Below are 16,514 nucleotides of genomic sequence, written 5' to 3'. Positions count from 1 at the left end.
TTCTATAAACAAACACACCTCTGAGTTTTAAGTAATTATACACACTTTTAAAAAACAATAAAAATTACAAGAGTGACCCTCATCCAAACAAAAACATGTGTTATAGTTACACTTCCTGGGTCAATGGACCAGACCGATCAACCAAACAAAAACATTTGTCAATCATATCCATATGATTTATGTCACCTAATTGGAGTAAATCTTCAATCGTGATAGTAAGCATAACAACATATATAAACTCAAAGTTTACCTATAAAAACAGGGGCATAATTTATGGTTTCATCATTAGTAGCATGATACACACAACTTCAAACCAAAAGCTAATGACAATTAATTGCTGAATAAGACCACACCACCTGGAATCTAAATGACCAAGGATTTGCATTTGCCGCCATGTCATTGAATTCTTCTATATTTACACAATCAGCTCGTCTTCCAGAAAGTTGTACTCAAACTTGAAATCCGTCTTGATTCTCTGACACCTGCCAGATATTGACAACAGAATGTCACGAATGCGTGCAAATTTATATTATTTAAATAACAATATAATATAAAAAGCATTTATATCATCATACCATCCGTTTTGCATCTCATCATTGCCGATATGAAAATCAAAATACACATACGTTCCCTGCTCAAAATCATCGGTGGCAAATTTCGGTTCCTCGTGTCGTTGAAACCACGTGTTGTACTTTTTATGGTACCTCCATGATTGCTTCTTTAACTCTTTAGCAGCTAAATACTGTTGATAAGTGTTCTGCATGAAATGACATGCTTTAGCATAAAGTCTATACACTCTAATTAAGATTTTAACATTATAAGTTACAAAATAGATAAAATAATTAAAAAAAATACCTGTTGATAGTAGAATGCAAAAAATAAGGTATCGGTCCCAATATTATCAGATCCAAGACGATCCCAAAAGGCGGGATTATTCACAATCGGAGCCTGTACTTGAGGATAGCTTTGAGGGGTCACAGCAGGGTGTCTCTGAAAATGAAAATCAAATTCATTTAGTTAAAATGTAATTAAAAAAATTATGTGTATGGTATATAGTAAGGAATAATAATATGAGAAAGTTTCATACTGCAGTGTAACTCTTGGCCCTTTCAGAGTCTCGGGGTTGGGGAAGTTTGTAGAAGGCAGCTTCAAGCATCTGTAGATTGTATTGCTGATCATGAGTGCCACCTAAGTTGACAGCTAAGCCACCAAGGTTGTCTCCAACTGCACCAAGGTCAGAAAGGCTTCTTCTACCTATAACACCAAGGGTGCCAGACTGGTTCAGTTGTAAAGGCTGACCAGGTGAGAGGTCAACATCAGACACCTTTGAATCTAATGCATATGACGCCTTTGAATCTTCCTCATTAGCAGCATTCTTGTTAGGTTCAGCAGTTTGAGCAGGATCAGCAGAGTCGTCAACCAGGCTTTGCTGTTGCTCCATGTCATCAGTCTTTGCATTGCCAATTTCTGTTTCAAGTGTATATTGTTATCAAAAGAATGTGCATAGGCTTACAAACAAATTAAACGAACACAAACAAAGCATGTTCGTGTTCGTTCATTTAACTTTACCCAAACAAACGATCTAACACAAACAATTAAACAAACATGGTTTTCTTGTTCGAGTTCATTCATTAGAGTGTGTTCGTTTATGTTTGTTTGTTAATAGTATAAACGAACAGTTTGCAAACGTAAACAATCAGACATAACTCTGAGTGTATATCAATTATAAGTAAACACAAGCACATAACGACTTAAAAAATTAATGAAACTAAACAAAATTGTAATGGACCTAAAAACTTTAATGAATATGTTAAAAAAACAACTGTGAATTAACGAACATAAATAAACGAAGGTAAGCGAACACAAATGAATGAACGTTCACGAACATAAAATTACAAATGGGACATATGGGAAACGTGTTCATGTTCGTTCTTTTAACAAAATGGACCAAAAAACTTGTTCATGTCCGTTTATTTATTAAATAAACGAACATAAACAAACTTCCCGTCGAACGGATCACTGAACGTTAGGTTCATTTACAGGCTTAGATACGCAGTTGTATGTCAAAGGTGAATCTGTGTATATTTAGTTAGTTATGACTACATACCAACATCTTTAGATCCAGCGGGCATAAACGTTTGTTGGCCAGCCTGCAAATGAATCAAACTTGGTTGTTGTGCAGATGTTACATTGTTAGAACCTGCTGACAATGCTCCACCTAATCCACCTTGTGGCAACACTGTTGAACTTTGAGAATTGAACTGCAAATAATATTCGTATGTATCTTAATCAAACAAAGAATTGTATTTAAACAAAGTTTGCAATGATCTAAATGCATAAAGACTCACCTGTTGCAAAAGAGGACTCTGCTGTCCTGAGAATTGCTTATGGTTTCCAGAAATAGGAGGCATGTTAAGAAGAGTATTATTATTCTGAGTTTGTTGCTGCACTTGTTGAAACCGCTGCAAGAACTTCTCTCGTTGATCTGGTGCAATTTCGGGTCTAGCACGTGCCTGTAAAACAAAAAATTGTCAAAACGATTCATTATTGTTTGTAAAATGATTGTAATAACGATTTTTAAAAACCAATGTACCCCATCATGCTGATTTTGAAAAGGACTTCCAGGCCTCCATTGTAATCCAGATGGTGAGTAGACTCTAGGTGTCATACCGCTAGCATCACCGCCACTGCCATTATCACCGCCATCACTGGATTTAGCTCCACCTTGTGACATCATCATTCTGTTACTCAAAGATGAAACTGGTGACCCGTGCACCATGCCACCAACTCTCTCAGAAACTGGAGTAACAATGTTGGTAGGAATATTACTAGTAGTAACTGAGGGTTGACCGGTCAAACCGCCTCTACCGATATTGAAAGCTGGAGATGCTTTACGACCAGGAAATCCACCAACTTCTTCTTCCTTGTTTACAGGCGAGGAAGGAACGGCGGAGGGTGTATTGTCTAAAATACCCCTGACAGGACTTTGACCTGGAAGGATTGAAGAAGCAGCAACAGCAACAGGGGTGGTTGCATGACTGCCAGCTGGTGTTGGAGAAGAAGACAAGATTGCACTGGTTTTTGGAGCTGGTGTCTTTGGCCCATGATCTGAACTGTTGTCTTGAGACACGGTTTCCTCTACTTGATCTTGAACAGAAACAACCACCTGTTGAAGTGAACGAGTAATTATAACTCAATGTGCTCTATTTTGGTTTATATTTGCATATTTTCCCAAAAGGTTATGCCTTAAAATTTTATAAAATGAACAAGGGTAATATTGTTGGCAAAATAGTTTCTCAGCATACCGATGACTGAACAGAAGGTGAAGACACGACATTTTTCATACTTAGAGCAGCACCGGTAGCACCAACACCCTGCCAAAAATAAATCAAACTAATATGTTATAATGATTAATGACCACTAAATTCATGATGATGAAATAGAAGTTACATTCAGTAAGTGAAGTTTTCAACATCAGAAATCATATACCTTAACAAGGCTAGGTGGCACAATGGAAACCAGATCTTCTAGTGCATCTACCATGTCCAGTGATAAGGTGTTGTATAGCATATCAACATCCTCAAATTCATCAAAATCCTCCTACAAAAAAAAATTACTTAAATTAACATCCATAAAATGGCATTCACAACAAACTCCTTTCAAAACAACACAAGAAAGATAGATTAAAAAAACCTGATTTCTTTCCACATAATCATCAATGAATTCCTTAACGTCATTGACTTGCTCAGGACTCAATTCGTCATTATCTAGCAGCCTCAATATTAACTCTAGCTTCATTATATGAGCCTTGTGCCGTGTAATTGATGATTCTAAATGTGTCTATGAAGCAAATATATCCAATTGATTATGAACTGTAAGGTAAACTTATAACATATGGAGTCTATTACAAGATGATATTTAAATAAAATGATACTATGATACAACAGTTTACCAGTCTAGGAGGTTTTGCCTTTCCTTTCTTAACGGACAGCCCCTCCATCTCAGCTTCAAAGCTATCAATTTGAGATTCCAGCTCAGACACCTAAATAACAAGACTCAAGTCTTACAACTTACAATACAATCACGTAAGATATAGTAACTTAACAATATAAGAACCAAAGCGAAACTCAAGCCACGAAAAAAAGGCTTTTAGATCAGATTAATAGTGCCATACCGTATTGTTCAGCCAGTCTCTAGTCTCTGACTTGGCTTTCTCCTTCGGATCCTAAAAAAGATAACCAACAAAGAAACTTCAATATACTGAATTTGAACCCAATCGCATTTTACAACTAATAAAAATCAAAATGTATCAAATTACAACACATACTGTTTTAGGCTGCTGTCCCAGGCCTTCTTTGGAGAAAGCTTTTGTCTTTGTCTCCTTTTCACAAATCTTAAACCGTTCCATTTCACGCTCAATAAGCTTGCGTGCATCCATTAAAGCCTGCTCATAAGAGGCACTAACCTACGTCAACACATATAAGAAAGAAGAACCTTATGTCAATAAAGAAGCAACTGAAACAAAATGTAAGCATCTAACTTTTACAACAAAATTTCAAACCAGAATTAACTTGAGACAGTGCCTACATTAACAGAAAATATAAATGCAACATACAAAAAACAATGAAAAATAAATTATGCACCAGAATCAGATAATAAGTTATCATTAATGCAAACACAATTTGAGCTATCTTAACAAGCCTGATTAATATAATTTGTAACACTACATCTAATGTTCTCAAGCTATGTAGACAAACACAATATGAGCTATCTAAACAAGTCTGCTTAGTATAATCAGTAGAACTACACATAGTTATTAAAAGCCCTCGCTTCATGTGCCTAGGCCCATTTTCCAGGTGAGGCCCAATATATGCACTTCTAGTTCCTACTTTCTAGGCCCTCGCTTCTTGAAGATGGCGACACTTCTATTGGTATTGACGATGGATCAATAACAGTGATCATTAGAACCTTTATAATTTATTACTTTTTGAAGTTTTGGTACTTGTACTTTGAACAGTTTGTTATTCAAGTTTTGAAATTACATTTGAATCATGACTCTTTTAGAACCTCTGGTACTAATTAGAAGATATCAAGTGTTATATAATAGCATTTGTTTATATTATATGAAGAATAGTATTAAATTCTAATACATACTATATTTTAACTTTTTAATTTACGTGCGTTTTTTCCCCTTATGTTCTCACTTCCTCTGCGCCTAAGAAACCTATGCACCGTGAGTGCACTTTACGCCTTTGATAACTATGATGCAAACATCGATTGAGCTATCTAAAAACAAGCCTGGTTAATATAACCTGTAAGGCTGTAACATTACATCTAATACTCTCAAGCTATATAGAGACATACACGATACGAGCTATCTAAACAAGTCTGCTTAACATAATCTGTAATAACATTACATGTAATATTCTGAAGCAAATAGTATAATATAATAAATGTAATAAGTGTATCTATCTATCTAGCAAATAAAAAAAGGAGAAAATACCTTTTTATCCTTGATCTCACTGGACTGAATCCATGTCTTAATCTGATCTCTATACCTCTGCAGCTTCTTAATCTCCTTCTTCAAATCCGCCTCAAACTTCTCCTTCTGGTTCGCATTATCCGTATCATAAACCTAAAACACAAAAGATACATTTCACCTTCATTCCGTAAAATAACACAATGAAATTGAAAACAATTACCTTGTTCCATATGCTGTCGAATACATCAACGCCTTCTTGCACTTTCTTCAACACTCGATCGATCTCGCCTTGAAGCTTCCTACTGGCTCCCATCCTTGGATTCAATTATTATTATTATTATTATTATTCAAATTGTGGAGAATTAACATCCAATAGGTTAATGAGCTAACAGTTTTGGTACTGATTTTCAGTGAATTTTTGCAATTTGAAAATTTAGGGTTCGATTGGTCTCAATGAAAAGGAAAAGGGGATATGCGCATTTATTTTTGTAAAATAAAATGAAAACTATGTTATTACAGGAATGGTCCTTCTGGGAATAATGTTATGTGATTTCCGCCTTTTTCTTAAAACATCCTAACCGTTCGTGAACCATTTGGTGAAAAGTTTGTTTATTTTCGTTTAAATAAACGAACGAACATGTTACGTGTTCCGTTCGTTCATTTATGTTCGTGAACGTATATTTACGTTCGTTAACTTGTGTTCGCTTATTTATGTTTGTTTACATATTAACATTAAATAATTACAATATTATCTAGATGAATTATCCACTCAATGGTTTTATATTTATTTATTTATGTTTATTTAAGTGTGTTCATTTATGTTTGTTATATATAAAAAACAAAAATAACATATTTTTTTTGTGATATTAAAATTCGTAGTTATACTAATTAGATAACAGACGAGGAGAAAAGTTATGCATTGAACATGCATGATTTTGGAAGCAAGGGGTCACTCTTACATAAACACAGGTAGCTTGTTGACCTTGTGACAAATGCGAATAAACCATAGCCTTGTTTAGCAAGGATACGTGTCAATTTGTTCTAGAATTTATTCATTTAGGTGATAGTGTCTAACACATAGCTGTCAATAGCGATGATAGCGGGCGCTATAGCGCGTTATGTAGCGATGCGGCTATAGACCGCTATATACTAAATATCGGTCATTTAGCGTGATTATAGCGGTATTTAGGGTTTTTTTTTAATTTTTATTTTATTTTTTAATATAAAAAGTTGTAGAAACCTATTTTCAAGGCTTGTTTATCGACCAAACAGCTGCATCTTCTACAAGTTCCACCGTAAAAGCTTATTTTGTGAATATAAAGCCTAATTATTTGCTTAAAAATTTTCTACTCCTTTATCGCTAAATATGAAATAGCGGTCGCTATTTACCGCTATTCGCTATTGACAACTATGGTCTAACATACGACATAACAATTATTTATGGGGAAACTTTATAAAATGTTCCATTAATGGAGTGATTCTATTTTGTCTACATAAATAAAAATTTTCAGAAATGCCTCTTTCAAACACGTCTTTAACGACGAGTTAGACCTCATTACGTCTTTCACGACCTGTTTGGCCACCAAACACGTCTTCACGACATGCTAGACTCCAACGCGCGTTTTTCACGACATGTTAGGCTGTTAGCATCTAACACGTCTTTCACGACATGTTTGGCATATTAATTGTTTTTTCTAATATTACATTATTATAATTAATTTTATCAATATTTGGTTTTTCTTTTATAACTTGTAATATATAAATTTATATGTAGTTTTGAAAATGTCGCCGAGGCAGGTTTATTTTTTCTACATGTTGTCATAAATTTTACTTAAAATCGAGTGTCAAATTGATATCGAAATGTTTAATAAAATTTGACCAAGCTCGTTTAATGTAAAGTTTATGCCAACATATAGATAAAAATAAGCACGCCTCAATGGTATATTTGGAAATTTATAAATCTTTATGCATTACAAGTTATTAAAAAACCGAATATGAGTAAAATTAATTATAATAATGTAATATTAAAAAACAATTAATATGGCTAACATGTCGTAAAAGACGCGTTAGAGGCTAATAGGTCGTGAAAGATGCGGTTTGGAGGCCAACAGGTCGTGAAAGACGCGTTGAGGTCTAACACGTCATCAAAGACGTGTTTGTATGGGACAGCTTTGAAAACTTTTTTTTATGGGGACAAAAATGGAATATGTCTCCATTAATGGGACATTATGAAAAGTTCCCCTTAATTTTCACTAGGCGCTACCACCTTGGTCGACTTGGAAGTTGCGAGTACTCGGGATGACTCGCAAAGCACTAGACCTAGACAGGACTCGGGGTACTCGGGGATTACTCGTTGAGTAATCGAAGCCTAGGCGCGATTTTTACAATCATATCCCTGCAATTTTTATCTAAAAATCTAGCTATGCAATATAATTGACTCAATATTGTCATTACCAGCTAAGCCCATCCGGCTCAAATTATTCTCTACTTGAAGTATGTATCATTTTGATCACGGGCATCAAGGCCTAACTTTTGTTCAAATATCGAAACTGAAACTATTATAATACATCCAGATAGATTCTCTGGCTTAACTGGTTCTTTTTGTTTAATGTAGCTTGATCCAAAATTAGTATTCTTTCTTCCACTTAAGTTCCATTTGACATATATAGCCAAGGGCTTGTAGCCTAGAAGCATCATGTGTCGTAATTGTGTCCTCCTCGAATTGTTGTAGACATTTGTGTAGATTTAGTAGTAGGTTTAAAGGATGTGTGAGTTAGTCATTTAAATTTTATTTTATGTACATCACTTTTACCGGCGTGTGGCTAAATAGGTTGGTTGGTAACACGGGGTAATGTACTGTTGACCCGATATACCTTTTATTTTATAAGCAATTTGTGTGTGGGTGATATAACAAAAGCTACATTATTCCAGTTACAACATGTTATTTTAATAATATGATTTAGGAATGTAATGCATTAAAAATATTGAGTAAACTTTGATCCTTCTCCTTTTAAGTGAATTCGATTTTCTATATTGAGGTTATTTACAAAGATACTTGAGCATCAGAAACCTGGAACTAGATACTGCATAAGAAAAGGATGCTTTGTGAATGGATTTGTTTGAATGGTTAAAGAAATATAAAACAATGAACAACTTAACAAGGTACATATTTCATTAATGGCCTTTTTCTCCAACAATAAGTTAGGTACTTATTCAGGCTACACAATTATTTATAAGATGGATGGAAAGAGGATCTGCAGTCAAAACCTTTCTATTCTGTTTCTCTTGGTATAAGAATCTTAATTGCAAGACCGTTTAAAAAGGAATGAAGAGAAAACTTGCTTCCATATACGCGCAAGTAATAATCGAACACATCACTTGGCTACTTGGCTTATGATGATCCATTGGTGTGAATATTCACAATTTTTTTTTTGTTGATTTATGCAACAACAATTTTAAGAGAAATTCATAAAAGTAATCATTCTTCTGGTTATGTTATACATATATAGTCATATGAGGGAAAAAAAATCAAGAAGATAGTCATGTCGTAAGCGACCCCAAAGTTGTGTATCGCACTCTAACTCCATAAATAAATGAGTAAATGTGTGTTCTACATGCTCAAAACTCGTGTACTTTTGCACGCACAAATTGTGCCTCATGTGTAACCTTTTGTTTAACCCCAACTATAGAATTTGCTAAAGGTGTTATCAACACAAGGGTATGGTGTTTTTGTTTGTATTATTGTGGAGAAATTAGCCTTAGATAAAACAATAAAGTTTGATGTAGAAGTCGAACATAATGTTATGAATTGCGAACTGTTTATATCTAATACATCATACACAAAGTCATACAATGATTCTATATTCCAATTATGTATGAATTGTATATTTCTATTGCTATATATAATAAAGAAAGTTGATAACAGACGTAAACCAAATTTCATAGCTACATGAAAGAAATATTACTCAATTTTAATCAATCCGACCAACGACTTATACTTTAGACATGTTACTCAGTAAACAATTTCTTTTCAAATTACTCATAGCCTTATAAAACAAAATTGATAACTAGTAGTATCAACAAATAAATACGATACGACAATACGTTGAATCTGTACAACATGAAAATAACGTCGATCAACGATTATTACACTAGAACAACCCTATTGGTAACCAACACCAACAACTCCACTAGCTAGTGCATTTCATTCTACAACCTTAATTACATAAATATAATATGTCAATCAACGATTATCATGTTAAAAATGATGTTTCATCTTTGTCTTTAGAAACATATATGAGCACATATGTGGCTTGGTTGAATCTATTTTTTGTCTAAAAAGGAACATCTTGATAGAAAAAAAAAATAAGGCAATAATTCATTTACAAGGTATGTATATATACCAATCTATTTTAACAATATACATACCCATAGTTCAATGATTATTTCCATCTCTTATAGTTCAAGCTTTTTTCTTGTTGACTGAATGGGATTGCAATCAAGCTCGTTTAATGTTGTGTCATATGTTAACACCAATCGTTATATCAAATGTTGAGGTCAAACTTAGCGAGATTGTGAACTACGTGTCACCACTTCACATAATAACGAGTGTGCGTGTGCGTTTAGACTTTGGAATGTTGGAAATTTTGTGACGAAAGTAATTAGAGTAATTGGCTTTCATGTAATTCATGTGTAATACATTTTTACCTTTTATATAAGTAGACAATAATCAAAACGATGTATGCATATAATAATAATCAATTTTGTGGACTGTTTTTGTAATCATCAGCTAATTCCATTCAGATCAAATTGTTTTCTAGAAGCAGGATCATACCCATTATGGGCATTTAGGTCTAGCTTCTGTTCAAAATTTGGCAACCGAAACTTTTGTGATATTTCCAGATTAAAATCACATGCGTTTTCTGGCTCGCAATTGTCCTTATTTGGCTTCAAATGCGCGTTACTATCACCACGTAAGTAGTTCAAGCCCGTCATCTCTTGATCCATTTGTTTGCCTTCATAGTATGTCACACAACTGTCAGTTGAACAATTTGTTGGTTGGTTTGACAAATAATTCATTCCTGAAAATGCAGAACTAAGGTGGTATGTGGCTTCTGGTCCCACTTCACCTAAGTTTTGCCTTCCAACAGTTTCCTGTGCTTTTTCAAGAACTTGTTGCAAGTACTTGCCTTGTGCTTCTATTCTGAGTTGTAAGCGTCTTTGTACCTATTCCATTCCATTCCATTTATAAATAAAGTGCTATAAAACATCATATTATTAATAATTTTGTATGTTTTAGGCATGAAAAACACTATTGGGGCATTTCAACCTATTTTCCTTTAAGCTAATTTATTTAACTTCATGAGTTTAATCGGTTAGAGATCAAATAAACTGCATTTTTCCATTTATAACTATGGGGATTGAAATTTCCACCTCCACGTTAGCGATGAGATTAATGCAAAATGCTGCGAATGCATGATTATACCTCAAGGTGCTCATGCAACCTTCTCTGAACTTCAATTTGCATATGTAGTGCTTCGTTTATTTGTATGTTTCTGTATGAATAAGTTTTCATTAGATCAAGTATTTTAGAAGAACTGATATTTAAAATTGATAACAATAAGTACTTGTTTGTTTGAGGTCCAGCACTTGAAGTGATCATATGATATTGATCTTGTCGAAGCACGAGATGAATCTGACCTGATCCATGACGATGTTTCCACGGATTTCGAGATGAACGAACCACGTCTTGATCTTCTTCTCCGGCTGGTTGGGATCTGCAATGACTTTTTGGGGGTGTGTAGGTGACCGCTAAGAAATCTCTAGGATCTCTTGTTCACAGACACAAAAATATGGTGGTGGCTCTTATTGAGAATGACCAACCCCTAATAAGGAGGTGGAGACCTCCTTATATAGGGAGCCTCATGGCCACCATCATGGTACCCTAATGGGCCTAGCCCAGTTAGGGTTACCTCCACAAAACCCCCTCAGCCCAATAACATTGTATTAGTCCATATAATAAAATAAGCCAAACATAATAAATTTAGGGTCGTAAAACCGGGTTTAGTACCATACCCCTACAAGCCCCCCAAGTCCAGCGTTGCTCCTGGGCGCGCAAGTGTTTAGGTGGAGCACTGGACTTTATGAGGTGTGTTAGGGCGTGAGGCGGTTTTTTCCCTTTTCTTCGGCCTTATCTTTATTGTCTTTGAGTTTTGGGAGGTTTTCTTCATGATGGTGACGTGTTGTGGTTTTTATGATAATGATGGTGCACTAGCATGAATAAGATATAGCACGCCGAATAATAAAAGCCTGCGCGCGAGGCGACTTACGAGCTATGAGAATAATAAAGCTTGCGCGCTAGGCGACTTATGAGCTATGAGGATAATAAAAGCTTGCGCGCGAGGCGACTTACGAGCTATAAGAATAATAAAGCTTGCGCGCGTGAGGCGACTTACGAGCTGTAAAAATAATGAAGCCTGCGCGCGAGGCGACTTATGGATCTATGAGAATAATGAAGCCTGCGCGCGTGGCGTCTTACGAGCAATAAGAATAATAAAAGCTTGCGCGCGAGGCGTCTTACGAGCTATAAGAATAATAAAAGCTTACGCGCGAGGCGTCTTACGAGCTATATGAATAATAAAGCTTGCGCGCGTGAGGCGACTTACGAGCTGTAAAAATAATGAAGCCTGCGCGCGAGGCGACTTACGGATCTATGAGAATAATGAAGCCTGCGCGCGTGGCGTCTTACGAGCTATAAGAATAATAAAAGCTTGCGCGCGAGGCGTCTTACGAGCTATAAAAATAATAAAAGCTTCCGCGCGAGGCGTCTTACGAGCTATATGAATAATAAAGCTTGCGCGCGTGAGGCGACTTACGAGCTGTAAAAAATAATGAAGCCTGCGCGCGAGGCGACTTACGGATCTATGAGGATAATGAAGCCTGCGCGCGTGGCGTCTTACGAGCTATAAGAATAATAAAAGCTTGCGCGCGAGGCGTCTTACGAGCTATAAGAATAATAAAAGCTTGCGCGCGAGGCGTCTTACGAGCTATAAGAATAATAAAACCTTGCGCGCGAGGCGTCTTACGAGCTATATGAATAATAAAGCTTGCGCGCGTGAGGCGACTTACGAGCTGTAAAAATAATGAAGCCTGTGCGCGAGGCGACTTACGGATCTATGAGAATAATGAAGCCTGCGCGCGTGGCGTCTTACGAGCTATAAGAATAATAAAAGCTTGCGCGCGAGGCGTCTTACGAGCTATAAGAATAATAAAAGCTTGCGCGCGAGGCGTCTTACGAGCTATATGAATAATAAAGCTTGCGCGCGTGAGGCGACTTACGAGCTGTAAAAATAATGAAGCCTGCGCGCGAGGCGACTTACGGATCTATGAGAATAATGAAGCCTGCGCGCGTGGCGTCTTACGAGCTATAAGAATAATAAAAGCTTGCGCGCGAGGCGTCTTACGAGCTATAAGAATAATAAAAGCTTACGCGCGAGGCGTCTTACAAGCTATAAAATGATGATAATGACTGGCCCACAAGGGCCTCCTCCGCGCAGGATGAATATCCCGGCCTGTTTTCAAAATAATAATGGAGGCACAAATGGCCAGATAATAATAATGATGTCATAGGTGTTTGTGCGGCTCGTAGCCGAACCTGCAAAAACATGTCAACTAAAAGTGGATGTATTGCATGGTTCCCATCCTCGGGCAAATTATGAGGTGTGCCCAACCTTTAAGCTTGGCGCGTGGCCTATGGGTTTATGAGGATTCCCAACCTTTAAGTTTGGCGCGTAGCCATATGGGATATTATGAGGATTCCCAACCTTTAAGTATGGCGCGTAGCCATATGGGATATTATGAGGATTCCTAACCTTTAAGTATGGCGCGTAGCCATATGGGATATTATGAGGATTCCCAACCTTTAAGTATGGCGCGTAGCCATGTGAGTACAATCATGGTTGTTCTTATCCTGATTTGGATTAGACTGTTCATTTGTTATGTCGCTTACGCGCGGCCTGCGCAATGTCTCCTTTATTCTCACGCGCAGATGTGGTGCGTGAGCGTGCATGATGCGTGAGCATCTAATATGCATGAGCATACGTGAAGCCCAATAACATATGTGATGCGTGAGCATATGAGATGCGTGAGCATGTGATATGCGTGAGCATACGTGATGCGTGAGCATACGTGATGCGTGAGCATACGTGATGCGTGAGCATACGTGATACGCGTGAGCATGCGTGATGCGTGAGCATGTGATATGCGCCACGAGCATAGGTTTTGGCTGTCTTCATGAGCATGTGATATGCGTGAGCTGTGGCGTAGAGTAATCGCCGGGAGCGCGCATGCGATCCGCTGTGGCGTAGAGTGATCGCCGGGAGCGCGCATGCGACCCGCTGTGGCGTAGAGTGATCGCCGGGAGCGCGCATGCGACCCGCTGTGGCGTAGAGTGATCGCCGGGAGCGCGCATGCGACCCGCTGTGGCGTAGAGTGATCGCCGGGAGCGCGCATGCGACCCGCTGTGACGTAGAGTGATCGCCGGGGGCGCGCATGCGACCCGCTGTGGCGTAGAGTGATCGCCGGGGGCGCGCATGCGACCCGCTGTGGCGTAGAGTGATCGCCGGGGGCGCGCTGTGGCGTAGAGTGATCGCCGGGGGCGCGCATGCGACCCGCTGTGGCGTAGAGTGATCGCCGGGGGCGCGCATGCGACCCGCTGTGGCGTAGAGTGATCGCCGGGGGCGCGCATGCGACCCGCTGTGGCGTAGAGTGATCGCCGGGGGCGCGCATAGCGGCCCGCTGTGGCGTGTAGTGATCGCCGGGGGCGCGCATGCGGCCCGCTGTGGCGTGTAGTGATCGCCGGGGGCGCGCATGCGGCCCGCTGTGGCGTGTAGTGATCGCCGGGAGCGCGCATGCGGCCCGCTGTGGCGTAGAGTGATCGCCGGGAGCGCGCATGCGGAATCCGAAGTTGATCCACAGGGAGCGATTTTGATCCGCGGTGGCGCGCACGATCTAGAGATTTTGAATATCCACATCAGGTAGGTTTTATGTAAAACCAACAGATCTAATAGGATTTATAGATCTATGAATATGAAGTGTGACTGTTGCTCAAACGAACCCAGATCTGAAAAAATCATAACTAGATTTGGTATATTTCACTTAGAAAAAACACAGATCTAAGGGTTTTTCCCAAAAGTTCGGTGGTATTTCTTCCTGTGTATTTCCAGATCTGGAAGTATTTTTTAGATCTACGGATTTTTGGATTTTCATAGAACATATCTGAAAGAAGAAACCGTAGACCCGAGATATTGATGAACAGATCGGAGGGCCGAGACGAGAAGCGAAGCGTGGTTCATTGCCGTCCCACGGATGGCGCCAATGTCGAAGCACGAGATGAATCTGACCTGATCCATGACGATGTTTCCACGGATTTCGAGATGAACGAACCACGTCTTGATCTTCTTCTCCGGCTGGTTGGGATCTGCAATGACTTTTTTGGGGTGTGGAGGTGACCGCTAAGAAATCTCCAGGATCTCTTGTTCACAGACACAAAAATATGGTGGTGGCTCTTATTGAGAACGACCAACCCCTAATAAGGAGGTGGAGACCTCCTTATATAGGGAGCCTCATGGCCACCATCATGGTACCCTAATGGGCCTAGCCCAGTTAGGGTTACCTCCACAAAACCCCCCTCAGCCCAATAACATTGTATTAGTCCACATAATAAAATAAGCCAAACATAATAAATTTAGGGTCGTAAAACCGGGTTTAGTACCATACCCCTACAGATCTGTTTCATTCATCCTGCCTCTTGCTTGTGGGGACACACCTAAAGCCCACATATTTATATCATCATGAATTAATCTCTCCTAATAAACTTTGTGTAACATTAAATATTATTACATGCTCAGATATCTTACCAGTTTTATTTCCTCCACCGTTATTAGCCCGTCCACTAAAATTTCTACCAAGCCTGTATTTCTGTCAAACAAAAATGACAGAAAAATTCAGATAATAATTTAACTTGAAAGTGTTCTAAACTTCTAACCATGCAAACTGCAGTGGCATGATAATTTGTATTTCTAAGACATATTTAAATCGCGCTTTTCAAACAAAAATTCATAGAATGCTTTAATATTTTCTCTTGGAAGGGGGGTGTATTGGATAAACACCTTAAAATCGTGATAAACTATTAACAAAACTTTGGTTTGTATGTAATCTACCTGGAGATGACTCTTCAAGTGGTACAATGTAAGTCCTTGAATCCCCATTAGTTTCAAGACTGATTTTGGGGTAGCCTCTACAACAAATAAGTTAACAAGTTGGTTAAAAAACGAGAAGAAAAAGAAAAGAAAGATCGAGCACTTACTATCTGCTCCGCCAAGTTGGTTGACCGCCTCCATGAACCGTTCATGGAGGTCTGGTGTCCATTTAAGTCTAGGTTTTGCATCACTTGAAAGAACAATTCCCGAATTACCACTCCCGCCTCGCAAAAACATGTGTCTTTCTTGTGTAATGGGCATATTTATGTATAGATGTTCTTTTCTTATAGACTATATTGCATCTTCAACATGTACCCAAAAAAGATGCAAACACATGTAATTTTTATCTCTTCAATCTTGATTTTCTTATGTGTGTATCCTATATATTATACCAATGCCATTATATAGCATTTGAAGTGAAGCATAGAATCTTTGAATAAGATGTCACATTTTTTAGGTTTATCATGCACATCACTGACTTTCTATTCTTGGACAAAGTTCTAATTCCTTTGCACAACAAAGCGTTTAACATCTTACAATATGTACCCGAATAGATTCACAACCGTTGTAAAGTGAACGAACCTTATTCGCTGATTTTGTTACATAGATTGCAAGGAATCCATTATCAACGCTTTTATTTTTTATGCCTTTTTTTTCGTAGTTCATTACATTTTCTTCTAACTATACGTTATGTAAAGAGGAGTTCAAATATATCAGGCCCGGCTTCGAGAAAGCAAAAAAAATTTTGGGCCAAAGGCGAAATTTTTTTTGGG

The 16,514-nt window shown here is 38.1% G+C and overlaps 1 protein-coding gene and 1 pseudogene across 2 annotated transcripts; both read right to left on the bottom strand.

Annotated features, from left to right (window-relative positions):
* Positions 1-128: 128 nt before the first annotated feature.
* Positions 129-5,921, bottom strand: LOC143591679 (general negative regulator of transcription subunit 3-like). Of its 2 annotated transcripts, none has more exons than XM_077071820.1 (15): positions 5,703-5,921; positions 5,504-5,635; positions 4,328-4,444; positions 4,175-4,225; positions 3,953-4,042; positions 3,694-3,840; positions 3,490-3,600; positions 3,306-3,374; positions 2,594-3,166; positions 2,349-2,513; positions 2,108-2,261; positions 1,088-1,467; positions 856-990; positions 576-757; positions 129-482 (listed from the first exon to the last, which is right to left on the bottom strand). In XM_077071820.1, the coding sequence occupies exons 1-15, from the start codon at positions 5,793-5,795 to the stop codon at positions 416-418; spliced, it is 2,466 nt and encodes an 821-aa protein (XP_076927935.1). In that variant the 5' UTR covers positions 5,796-5,921; the 3' UTR covers positions 129-415. The 2 variants fall into 2 exon arrangements, with proteins under 2 accessions (XP_076927935.1, XP_076927934.1); XM_077071819.1 differs by having other exon boundaries at positions 130-482; positions 4,328-4,465; positions 5,703-5,920.
* Positions 5,922-10,267: 4,346 nt separating this feature from the next.
* Positions 10,268-16,109, bottom strand: LOC143591682 (myb-related protein 2-like; annotated as a pseudogene).
* Positions 16,110-16,514: the final 405 nt, after the last annotated feature.

The sequence above is a fragment of the Bidens hawaiensis genome, unplaced genomic scaffold (assembly GCF_021521415.1).
Source record: "Bidens hawaiensis isolate Kalapana, Puna unplaced genomic scaffold, B.hawaiensis_p1.1 tig00039984_1, whole genome shotgun sequence".
Lineage (NCBI taxonomy): Eukaryota > Viridiplantae > Streptophyta > Magnoliopsida > Asterales > Asteraceae > Bidens > Bidens hawaiensis.
Note: the sequence above shows the minus strand (reverse complement) of the source record. Positions and strands in the feature narration are given on the sequence as shown.

Coding starts and splice junctions, on each gene's coding strand:
- LOC143591679 (XM_077071819.1), bottom strand. CDS start 5,795: ATGGGAGCCAGTAGGAAGCTTCAAGGCGAGATCGATCGAGTGTTGAAG. Junction 5,636..5,702: donor TCGACAGCATATGGAACAAG/GTAATTGTTTTC, acceptor TTTGTGTTTTAG/GTTTATGATACGGATAATGC. Junction 1,468..2,107: donor CGCTGGATCTAAAGATGTTG/GTATGTAGTCAT, acceptor CACTTGAAACAG/AAATTGGCAATGCAAAGACT.